Source organism: Hyperoodon ampullatus (genome assembly GCF_949752795.1).
Source record: "Hyperoodon ampullatus genome assembly, chromosome: 11".
NCBI lineage: Eukaryota > Metazoa > Chordata > Mammalia > Artiodactyla > Ziphiidae > Hyperoodon > Hyperoodon ampullatus.
In genome coordinates this window covers 60,538,295-60,550,922 of record NC_136924.1, presented here as the reverse complement: position 1 = coordinate 60,550,922, position 12,628 = coordinate 60,538,295, and the positions used below count along the sequence as shown (strand labels likewise).

The 12,628-nt window shown below is 41.3% G+C and overlaps 1 protein-coding gene across 1 annotated transcript; it reads left to right on the top strand.

Annotated features, from left to right (window-relative positions):
* Positions 1-7,079: 7,079 nt before the first annotated feature.
* Positions 7,080-12,628, top strand: ATP5F1B (ATP synthase F1 subunit beta). Its single transcript, XM_079715690.1, has 10 exons — positions 7,080-7,204; positions 7,669-7,851; positions 8,098-8,272; positions 8,815-8,936; positions 9,180-9,364; positions 9,880-10,038; positions 10,130-10,252; positions 10,954-11,166; positions 11,588-11,789; positions 12,360-12,628. The coding sequence occupies exons 1-10, from the start codon at positions 7,087-7,089 to the stop codon at positions 12,455-12,457; spliced, it is 1,578 nt and encodes a 525-aa protein (XP_079571816.1). The 5' UTR covers positions 7,080-7,086; the 3' UTR covers positions 12,458-12,628.

Here is a 12,628-nt window from a genome sequence, read left to right as displayed (position 1 = left end):
TCCTGTTTAGGAAATGCAGTTTCCTCAGAGCCTTAGGTTTTTCCACATTCGGAGGTATGTTTGGACTTACGTACTTCTAAAAAATTGCTTTAAGCTTGGTCTCCTTTCTCAGGAGCATACCAAAGGTATCAGTATGCCTGATAGTGTGCTGCTTAGCTTCAGGGAAAAACTTTAAAATTTTAAAAACCCTTCTATTTTTAGTTTTATTCTCTCAAAGAACTATATTTTTGTATGTCAGTTCTGGAAATTAAAAGATTCATTAAGGATTGGCTTAATGCCAGCCATTAGGCTATAGCATTAAGAAAGTATAGCATGATGGGTTTCTGATTTCATCCTGTTTCTTAAGATTCTTACAATTTTTAAAACCTATTTTGTGCTCAGACACTTGAATGGGATTTCATTAACCCTTATTGCTGTCAGGTACAAAGTCTTATGAATGGTGTCTGGTCCCTCTAAGTTAAAGTACTTCGTGCCAGAAAGTGAGTTGACAGGCCAAAACTGAAGGAGAACTATTTATTTGGCCTTGTATCGAAAATCTAAACTGTAATTACTTTTGATTTAAAGAGAGTCACTGGGGAGAGGATCATTTGCTGAGTATTTAAGTTTGAGTGAGAGACAGCATCTATTCTTACAGTTTATCTATTTTGACATGTGGTGATAAAGATGCTATATTCAACTTCCTGAACTGTTAAATTACCTCCAAGGAAGAGGGGAAGGTGATTAGTTGTTACAAGTAGCATGGTTTTATTTACCCATTCAGTTTTGTGCAAGTTTTCATTTTTTCTATTTAGCAAGAATTCTTCTGACAAGAAATGAGTGATAATGAACTTCATTTGTATTCTAACATCAAATGCTGTTCTGCATGGCTCACCCAGCATTATACCAACCTTGAGAACATAAAGGCTGGGAAGGAGTGGGGAGGCAGGTACCTTGTCTAAGGCCTACTCTAACTCCTAAATAATTTATTTTATCCTGGTAGGCTTGTAAGGGCTGTGGACTTAACTGAAACATTAACCACACTTGATTATTAGTTGGTAGTTTCCTCTACTAGGAGAGTGAAAGATGTATAACTAAATCTCCAGCCTGATGACAGTGTTGAACACTCAGTACATACGTTACTACATTTTGCATGGGTAATGTTTTGCAGGTGGGCCTGGATATAAGGAAACAAGTTAGTGCAGTAATTCAAATGGTAAAATGTAAAAGGGTAAATTTAGGCTCTGGCATTGAGAATTGGAGAGAGATTCCAGAGATATGTCAAATAGGATTTGGTGATAACTTGTATATATACTGCCTGTCATGCTTTGCTCTGAACACTTAATGTTTTCTAAACTGGAAGCCAAATATTAGCTTACAAGTTATAGTGTCAGCCTGCATAACTTCATTGTTTATGTGAAGAACCTATCCAGAACTCTAGCTTACATTTCTTAGCCTCAAATCCAGTGACCTTGACTTCCATACTCTCCTTAGCACCCCATTCCTGTGGCTGTATCTCATCACAAGTTTAGGGGTGATAGCTGTAAAGCTGCTTCCAATACAGTTAACACCCTCCATGAGGAGTATACCTCCCTCCCTCAACCATTGGTTTTTTTTTTTTGTTCTCACAACTAATTAGCCTCATAGCTCTAGTTTTTTCCATAGAACTAGACCTTGGTGTTTCTCAGACAATCAAAATCATGGAACTATGGATTCATCAGTCCCAACCCTCAGGCTTTCGTATAGTAGGTGATGTGGGGCCCAGGAATTTGCAATTTAACTGATACTTGACAACGATTGAAGTGTGATCCCAGCTACCAGCATGAGTCTCCCCTAGGAACTTGTTAGATATATAAATTTCGGGCACCCGCACAGACCTACTAAATGAGAAATGAGACAGTAGAGTCCAGTGATCTGCCTTAAGCCCTCTAGGTGATTCTGATGTGTGCTGAAGTTTGACATCATCTCTTTTAGATCTAAAAGACAGATTCTGAATTAGTCCTGCTGAGGTATCAGCTCCATCCAGTGTGACTTTTTGTGATGCAATGTTCTGTATCTCTCCATTGACTGATAAAGTAGCTGCCAGCCGCATAGAGCTGTTAGGGATCTGGAATGTGGCTAGTGTGACTGAAAACTGAATATTTAATTTTATACTAAATTTAATCCCATATAGCTAGTGATTACCATAGATAAAGCAGAGCTAGGTGATTCTGATGCTGGTGGTTCCTGACCCACTCACTGAAAAAAAATTTCAAATTCTTATTTATAGGGGGAAATCCTCCAAGAACGATACAGAATGTAAAAGCTACAAAGGAAAGTTAAAAAAATCTAACATTAAAAGTAACATGGGGGCTTCCCTGGTGGCGCAGTGGTTGAGAGTCCGCCTGCTGATGCAGGGGACACGGGTTCGTGCCCCGGTCCGGGAAGATCCCACATGCCGCGGAGCGGCTGGGCCCGTGAGCCATGGCCGCTGGGCCTGCGGGTCCGGAGCCTGTGCTCCACAACGGGAGAGGCCACAACAGTGAGAGGCCCGCGTACCGCAAAAAAAAAAAAAAAAAAAAAAAAAAAAAGTAACATGGGGCTTCCCTGGTGGCGCAGTGGTTGAGAGTCCGCCTGCCGATGCAGGGGACACGGGTTCATGCCCCGGTCTGGGAAGATCCCACATGCCGCGGAGCGGCTGGGCCCATGAGCCATGGCCACTGAGCTTGTGCGTCCGGAGCCTGTGCTCCGCAACGGGAGAGGCCACAACAGTGAGAGGCCCACGTAATGCAAAAAAAAAAAAAAAAAAAAAGTAACATGGGTCAGGAGTTCCCCTGGCTGTTCAAGTGGTTAGGACTCCGCATGCTCACTGCTTAGGGCCCAGGTTCAATCCCTGGTCGGGGAACTAAGATCCCATAAGCCGCGTGGTGTGGCCAAAAAAAAAAAACAACATCAAAAGATAACTTAGGTTAAAAGGTAAGTGATATACTTGAATAAAATATTTACAACATTGAACAAAGCATTTGAAGAGCACTAATCATGACAAGCCAATAGAAAAGAATGGGCATAAGGTAGAGATAGGTAATTCATTGGAGAAATAAAAATGACCAATAAAGTATTGTCTTAGAAATTAGGGAAATGCAACTTCAGTCAACGAAGTAATTTCATACATTTAGTATTAGGCACATTTTTAAAAAAAGTTTTGGCAAGGATTCTGGGAACCTGGTAAATTAGCATAATGTTTTAGAAGGCATTTGGCAGAATCTCATTTAAATGAACATAATTTTAGGAAATTCCCTGGCGGTCCTGTGGTTAGGATTCTGAACTCTCACTGCATAGGTACCGGGTTAGATCCCTGGTTGAAGAACTAAATTGCACATCCCACAAGACTTGTGGCACGGCCCAAAAATAAATAAAAATTAAACGAACATAATTTTATGCCAACATTTTATTTCTAGGAATCTAAAGGTAGTAGTAGATGGTGTACTCAAATATTTACAACATATCCTTTTTTTCATTCAGTACTGCATGTAATAGCCATTTGAAACAAGCCAAATAAGTTACTATACATTTTTATGGCATGAGGTGTAGCTGCAGTCAATAAAGTTAAATGTACTGACACAGAAAGTTCTCCAAAACATAAAGATCAGAAAACTTAAGTTTTCTGTAGTGTGCTTCCACTGAAGTTTTTAAAAATTGGGAATGCACATGTTTTATGTACATGGAATGGATAGAAAGTAATGGATATATGCAAAACGTTTTTAGTGGTTATTTCTGGGAATGAGATATGGGTTGTGGTGAAAGGATTTATTCTAATCCTGTATACTTAGAATTTGTTCATGTATTACTTGTGTTAAAAAAAAAAACACCAAAATTGTGGTTTGACAAAAGAACATTGAAATTTTGAGGTAGAACTTGCGTAGGATACTTACATGAAATGTCAGTGTTAAACTAGTTGGAATTGAAGAGATTAAAGGACTCTGAAGCTAGGGTATTGATTGGATTATTTTCCTGGAATTTGAAATCACCCAAGATGATTGTCAAGAAATACGGTAGAGACAAAGACATTTTACTATTTCCCAGAGTACTGAAAGAATGTGTGACATGACCATTATGGATGGCAGTAAAATAAAGAGTTGGTAGGGAATTCCCTGGCGGTCCAGTGGTTAGGACTCTGTGCTTTCACTGCCGAGGGTTCAATCCCTGGTCAGGGAACTACGATCCCATAAGCCATGTGGCGCAGCCAAAAAGAGTTGGTGGAAAATGCAATCTTCACCTTAAGATAAAATTCATAAGGTTTTCAGTCATGAATTGTGGGGTCAGTCATTTGGAATTAACTTCAGGTAAGAAACCAGATTAGGTCTTTGTGGTCTGTTGTCCCATGGAAAGTAACTTGTATTTTACATGAAATACTACCTGGGAATCAAGAAATACGAAGTAGGACCAAAACATGTCAGAACTCTAAAATAGGTGACATTATTTGTTCAGAAATACTGTTAAGGCCTATCTCAACCCAAGCTAATTGAGTTTATTTACGTTTATTTTAGACAGTATTACTTATAAATTTAGCAGGTTATCTGATTTCAGAAGAGGATTTGAGGTTGCTGGGGCCAAACATTGACAGCAAAGAAGTTAGAAAAATCAAAAATTTACAAAGTTGAGCATAGTGGAGAAATATGCCTCGGTAACATTGAAAGCATTTAGCATTGCATTTTGATATAAAGATTTAATTATAACCCAGCTGCCCAAAGAACAGTTAAATTTCCTGATAATATGCTAAAAAGCAAATGTGTAAATAACATTTCAAAAAGTGATGAGCCTCAGTTAACCTGGAAATTTAGGTCGAAATCTTCACTTTGAAACTTCGATTAAGTGTCAGTTTAAATGTTTGACGGTTAATAAAATTTTGGCCACGACCAAAATTGGTGATACAAAACCAAAGGATCTTAACACTATGTCAATAGTAAGTAAAAATACTAGCCAACACAAATACAGTGCTAACTATGTGCCAGACACCAGACATTGTTCTAAATGCTTCTTTTCACATTTTAATCTACTTAATTTTTGAGACGCCCCTATGAGATTATCTCATAATGAGGAAGGTGATATACAGAGATTTTAAACTTAGTGACAATATAGTAAGAGGCAAAAACAAGATTTTAAACCCAGTCTGGGACTTCCCTGGTGGTCCAGTGGCTAAGGCTCTGTGATCCCAATGCAGGGGGCCTGGGTTTGATCCCTGGTCAGGGAACTAGATCCCACGTGCCACAGCTAAGTGCTCACATGCTGTAAATCCCACATTCTGCAACCAAAAAACTCCCGCGTGCTGCAACTAAGGCCCAGCACAGCGAAATAAATATTTTTAAAAATTAATAAACACAATATGGCTCCAGTAGCAATACTCTTAATTATCTTATCTATAGAAACTTCAACTCTAATAGTTGAGGGAGGCAAGTGAAATATATAGGTCCCTATTAACTGGGATGATGCCCAGCATAATGGGAAGAACACAAATTGCAAAAAAAAAATGTATATCCTGCATCCATTGAAATTACCTTTGACCCTACATCACCGTGGAATGAATTCCTAGTTGCCAAACCCAGTTCTTTACAGCCCTTATTTTATAGAATGGTTATGTGATTTATACTATTGACCACTTTCTCTTTAACATTCTCTATTTTTGATTTTTACACTATGTTCTTTGGTCTTTTCCTTATTCCTCTGCTGCTTCCTTACATAGTTTATTTTTTTCTACCTGCGCCATACATGTTGCTGTTTTCTTGGGTTCTTTCCCTCTTACTAGGCAAGATTACCAAAGACACTTCAAATTTAACATTCTCTTCTATTCCTGCTTTCTCCTTTAAATTCTTTGATAGTTCTTGCTACCAAATAGGAAACTTTCACTATCACGCAGAAAAATGGGAACTAATGTGTGCTGGTCGGAAAAAGTCTGGGGAACTAGCTTCATGCTGAACTACTCCATTTAGCCATGTTTGTTCTAATAGATTAAGGGTCTCCCCCACCCTGCCCCCAAATACCTTGAATAAAGTCAATACTACAGAAAAGGATGTCCTGTTTATTTTACCATTTTTCATGCTCAAGGACCACACACCTACCACTGCCCAGCCTCCGCTCCCAACCAAGACCCTGAGAACTGGTTCCGGCTTCTCTCTATACTCATCTCTTTACTATCCTCTGTTTTTTTTCCCCTTCCTCACCTCTAACCTTCCTCACCTGCAGTTCCACAAAAGGAACATGCTGTTTAATGCAAATGTGTGCTTGGAATATTCTTCCTTCCTACTTTACCCTAGGAATTCTACTGATGTTTTGCGACCAGTCTATCAGCCTCCTCCACTTAGAGACAATTCCTCCTACATTTCTAGATGACCCAAATTTATCCCCTCCTTCTTCCTCCATACATTTTACCCTATACTAACCAGGACCCATCACATTTGATTGCATTTTTTACTCATCTGTCTTTCCTTAAAAGTGAGGTCCTAAGTCTTATTTATCTTTGCCTCCTCAATGCCTAGCACACATTTGTTAAACGACTGGTTACATGAGTTTCTTTGTAGCTTTAATTCTGTCTGGATTCCTGACCTGAATTATCTGAAAGCTTCCAATCTCGCTAATGAGAAAGAAAAACCGTTTGACTCTAGAGAAGGATCCTGACTTAGCCAAGGTCAGTCAGTGGTGCTTCACGACACTACCACTTCCCTAACCCCGCCCTTGAGACTGTCACCTAGCTCAAGGTCCTGTCTAAGGAGAGAGCTCAAGGACAGCCAGATACAGCCTAAGTGCTTCCCCACCGGAACTCGGTCCCTTTCCTAAACGCAGTTCCGCCAAGTACTCTCTCCAATTGACATCCCTGTTGTCCAATTATGTTTCGAGGCTCTGAGGGTTGCACCTAACCAGACAGTGTCCAATAAAAAAAAAGCAATTCAGATTAGCACCAATTTTGGCCAATGGTTGAGAAGATGAGAGGTAATTAGCCTATAGGAGCAGTGCTGAGAGTGATGAGCAACAAGATCATCCAGTGGCCGTGCCCACTGTAGAGTAGGCCTCGCCCCCCAACTGTGGGGAGTTGGAGGCCAGACTGCTGCAGCGCTCAGTCGCCACCTGGGCTCCGCCATGTTGGGACTCGTGGGTCGTGTGGCAGCCTCTGGGGCCTTGCGGGGACTCAGCCCTTCAGCGCCGCTACCTCAAGTCCAGCTCTTACTGCGGGCCGCTCCGGCAGCGCTGCAGCCTGGTAAGTGCCTTGCTCTAGGGGCTGGGTTCGTTTCTGCCGTCCCATGACCTTGAGCCTGGGGCCGATAGTCGCTTGGGCCTAAGGGATCTGTGGTGCTAGATGGACGCCAGGGCCAGCGCCGTGCCCTCTAACGGCGGGAAAACAAGAACAGGACCGATCTAATTCTGTCTCATTTTGGAAGAGGGGCGCTGTGTGACGGAAAAGTGCAGGCAGGTGCATTGACCTTCCCGTAGAATGGGGGCACCGAGCTGTCGAATAATGGGGTTTTGTGCAGGAGGATGGGAAGATGGTGCAGGCTCTTTCTCCGCTTCCAGTGCGGCCCTCCCTCTGGACCCGCCTTCCGTGCAAACGGAAGGAGGTCGGGCCTGGGCTGTATTCACCAGTGCTTGTGAGTTAAGTCGGGGTTTCCGATGACCTTTAACTGTCCTAACCCCAGCTTCTTCCATATCTGTTTTGTCTGTTAGCCAGAGACTATGCCGCTCAAACATCTCCGTCGCCAAAGGCAGGCGCCGCCACTGGGCGCATCGTGGCAGTCATTGGTGCAGTGGTGGACGTCCAATTTGATGAGGGACTGCCACCCATCCTAAATGCCCTGGAAGTGCAAGGCAGGGAGACCAGGCTGGTTTTGGAGGTGGCCCAGCATTTGGGTAAGTAGAATTTGTTAGGAATAGTAAAGATCTTGTTTGACTGAAGTATCCCCCAAAACTAAGCTGTCTTCCTTCTATGATGATTTTATCAAAATGACTTTCGTTCTTCTGAGTTTGCTGAAGCCACATTTACATACTGAGAAGGAGTCTTGGTTGACTTAGGTGTTCAATGCCAGTTACACTTCATTAAATATCATGAAGCCATGAAGTTTGTCCTGTATAACCCTGCAATGCCTTATCTGACAGGTGAGAGCACAGTAAGGACCATTGCCATGGATGGTACAGAAGGCTTGGTTAGAGGCCAGAAAGTCCTGGATTCTGGTTCACCAATCAAAATTCCTGTTGGCCCTGAGACCTTGGGTAGAATCATGAACGTCATTGGAGAACCTATTGATGAGAGAGGTCCCATAAAAACCAAACAGTAAGTATCCCCCTCTTGTTGCATCTACACAGAAAGGAACTGTTTTTCCTAGCAGTTTTATATATTAAGGTGACAGCCTCTACTATAGCAGAATTTTCTTGCAGAGCATACTTAAAATGCCGATATATTCATTTATTAAAACCACACAATGCAGCTTCTTCTGAAGAAAATTAATGATGCAGAAGTTCTGATGGTAAAAAAAAGAGAAAAAATCAAACTGCTACTTAGGGCCCAAGTTGATTATTTCAGTTCATTTTAATACCAGTGGCCTTTGTATTTCATGTTGGTATGTGAAGAAGTGCTGTTAAGTTAGGGCTTTGTAAAAGGAAAACCTTATGACAGTTAAAGTTGTCAGGGGATGGGATTATTGCTTCCTGAGGTGATGAAATCCCCTTTATTGCAGAATATTTGGGCTTGATGGTGGGTGACAGTTTTGTCTAGAGTGTTACATAAGAGATGAGATTATGAGTAAAGGCTTAGGCTTGAGAATTGAGAGGAACTGTTTAATAAGATGAATAGACACTGATCTTCTACCTTTACAGATTTGCTGCTATTCATGCTGAGGCTCCTGAATTCGTGGAGATGAGTGTTGAGCAGGAAATTCTGGTTACCGGTATCAAGGTTGTGGATCTGCTGGCTCCCTATGCCAAGGGTGGCAAAATTGGTATGTTAGTGGTGGGCAGATATTTTCCAAACCTAATGTGTGGGGAAAAATCCTACCGTGTTATGAGTGGGTACTGAGATCTATCCCTCACTGATGAGTAGCTTCTGACTTTCGTTCTTCTGAGTTTGCTGATGCCAGATGCTATTTCTGAGAAGGGAAAAGATGGAAAGAAACAAAAATTTTTTTTGAAGTTTGCTTATTTGGAAACAGAACTCTTATTCTTTTTTTCTCAACCTCTCCTAGGGCTCTTTGGTGGTGCTGGAGTTGGCAAGACAGTACTGATCATGGAGTTAATCAACAACGTTGCCAAAGCCCATGGTGGTTACTCTGTGTTTGCTGGTGTTGGTGAGAGGACTCGTGAGGGCAATGACTTATACCATGAAATGATTGAGTCTGGTGTTATCAACTTAAAAGATGCCACCTCCAAGGTGAGCACTGAGCTGATTGATGTCCACAAATGAGTGCCAGGAAACTGCTGCAGTTGACTGCATTGCTAGGTGAAACCATGTTCTGTATTTCCATTTTATTGTCCCAGGACCTACAAACGAAATTTGTCAGTGTTTTTCCCCCAGCTTCTAATACACTAATGTACATTTTGTTTTTTTCTTTGATATTTCTAGTCTTTGTTTTTGGTACATAGACCCATCATTTGAAAGCTAACTTTGGGGGGAGTTGAAGGTGGTTCTTATATCTCAGATTACCCTATTTTGTGCCTTTCACTTATTTACAATTTATTTCCTTCCTACTGTAAGAATATTGCCTCAGTAATTATAAGAAATTACCTTTCATGTTGTTTTGAACTACATCTCTAAAAGGGAAAATTGTGAACAAAAACATAGACATCTGAGGAGGGTTCTTTGGTAGTTTCTCTGATTTGGGGACCTTGGGTATATGGCTTTCCCACTCCTCTGCCACAGTTTCTGAATTTGTATAATTACTGCAGGTAGCGCTGGTGTACGGTCAAATGAATGAACCGCCTGGTGCTCGGGCCCGGGTAGCTCTGACAGGACTGACTGTAGCTGAATACTTCAGAGACCAAGAAGGTCAAGATGTATTACTGTTTATTGATAACATCTTTCGATTCACCCAGGCTGGCTCAGAGGTAAGAGAGAAAGCTTGAGAGAACTGGTTCATTTGACCTTTCTGTGGAATGATGCAGATAAGGCCAAAGTTGTTGTTGTTTTTTTTTAAAGGTGTCTGCTTTATTGGGCAGAATCCCTTCTGCTGTGGGTTATCAGCCTACCCTGGCCACTGACATGGGTACCATGCAGGAAAGAATCACTACCACCAAAAAGGGATCTATCACCTCTGTACAGGTGAGAACAGTTAAATGGATGAAGGTCTAATTTGTATAAAGGCATGTACAGAAAGGTACAAAATCTAGTTACTTATGTCTCAAAAGGCTTTTAAGTAGGTACCTGAGCTCCCTGAAATAATGTGTAAAATTCTGCGTGTGCATGCTAAAGACCCTAAAAGATTTAGAGACCACTCATCTAAACTAATTGGAGGTGTACGTGTAAATGTAGATCACAAAGTAGTGGTTTCCATCCTGAAGGGGAGTTTGAAGCTGCATGGAAACTGAGCGTTAAATATGGACTACACTAACTATTACAAATTTTCAAATGTATGTAGATGGTATATAGTAAAAATTATCTAGAAATTTATCTAAATTTTATTAACTTTCATGGTTCATTTTCCTGATGAACTAGTATAATAGTGCAAGGGTTTTTGTTTTTGTTTTTTACTGTTAAAGTGGGTATCACTACAATAGAGTTAAAAAGTAGGACGAAGAACAAAAGGAATAACAATGAAAATTCTTTCACCACGTCTTGGAGGGACTAGATAATCTATAAGCTTACTCAGCCACTATTAGGGGTGGTAAGAATCCACATTTTTTGAGGTGGACTTTTGAATGCTGAGAAGATAAGAGTGACATAATGAGGAGAGGTCAGAAAAGGGGACGGCTTAAGTAGAATTGCTTGGCTTCCTGCTGCTCTTCATGGGTTCTTGACTTTAGGCTATCTACGTGCCTGCTGATGACTTGACTGACCCTGCCCCTGCCACTACCTTTGCCCATTTGGATGCTACCACTGTGCTGTCCCGGGCTATTGCTGAGCTGGGCATCTATCCAGCTGTGGATCCTCTGGACTCCACCTCTCGCATCATGGATCCCAACATTGTTGGCAGTGAGCATTATGATGTTGCCCGTGGGGTACAAAAGATCCTACAGGTGAGTACTGCAGGTGAGATCAGTGGCCATAAAGTCGTAGAGGGAATTTGGGGACTGTATTAGGACCGTATCTCTCCTGGTGATTTGTGATTTGCTTTAGAGCAAGGAAAGATGAGACCAGCAGTTCCTAGTGAGTGTTAATGAGGTCTCTTGAGTTTCCAGGTACTCCATGTTTGGAATCCAATATTTTCTAACACCACCTAATAGACTCGGAGTAGGGGAAACAAGACACTGATCTTAGCTGAGGGCCCTCATGACCCCCAAGTAACTAATTTGTTTCAGTTAAGAAGTGCAGTAAAGTGCTAAAATGCTGTATACAGAGCTCATTGTGAATATAAAGTTGTGTTAATCCTTAGGTTTTTGTCCAAATTAGAGGAATGTAAATGTTTACTAGGCCTCTCTTAATCTTGTTTTCTCATAGGACTACAAATCCCTCCAGGACATCATTGCCATCCTGGGTATGGATGAACTTTCTGAGGAAGACAAATTAACTGTGTCCCGTGCACGGAAAATACAGCGTTTCTTGTCTCAGCCATTCCAGGTGGCTGAGGTCTTTACCGGTCATATGGGGAAGCTGGTACCCCTGAAGGAGACCATCAAAGGATTCCAGCAGATTTTGGCAGGTGAGATTTCAAGTATAAGGCTGAACATAAAATGGCAAAGAAACTGAAATCCCTTGAATGCTTGCTGTGCTGTGTTCCCATTCCAGGAACCATCAAGCAATATATAAATATATTGTGCCTAATTTTTATATAAAAGTAAGTTATTTCCCATCAGTTTTCTTTGGAAATACTCAATGTCTGAGAGTAAGACTTAGACTTACCGAGTGCTTTCATGCTAGCTACTCTTCTAAGTGAATTACAGCACCGTTATAAGGAAGGCATTATTACTCTGTTTTACAAATTAGGAAACTTGAAGCATGGAAAGTTTAAAATAACCAGTCCCAATATCATACAGCCAAAGTAGCAAGAATTTGAACCCGAGTTATATGACTATGGACCATTTGTTCTTAAGCTGTACTGTAGCATCATGTCTTGTAAATTGGATTTGTGAGGGAAGTTTAAGAAAAGATACCTAAGATGACACGATTTCATCACATTCTGACTGGTGGCCTCAAGTGGTGAGGTATGTACCCACTGCAGAAAGTTGATAATATCCTTCACTTCTCACCAGTTGGATTTTTTTCCACGTAGGTGAATATGACCATCTCCCAGAACAGGCCTTCTATATGGTGGGACCCATTGAAGAAGCTGTGGCAAAAGCTGATAAGCTGGCTGAAGAGCACTCGTGAGAGGGTCTTTTTGGCAAACTAAGCACTCATCCTCCGTGCTGTCCCTCTCCTTGCTCCTAATCCAGAAATTGCAGTTTTCTCTGTAGGCCACATTCCTGAGAGCCTTGATTGAAGACCTTGTGTTCTGTCTGAAGAGTATTTAAGGTTTCCAATAAAAAGTACATCCCTGAG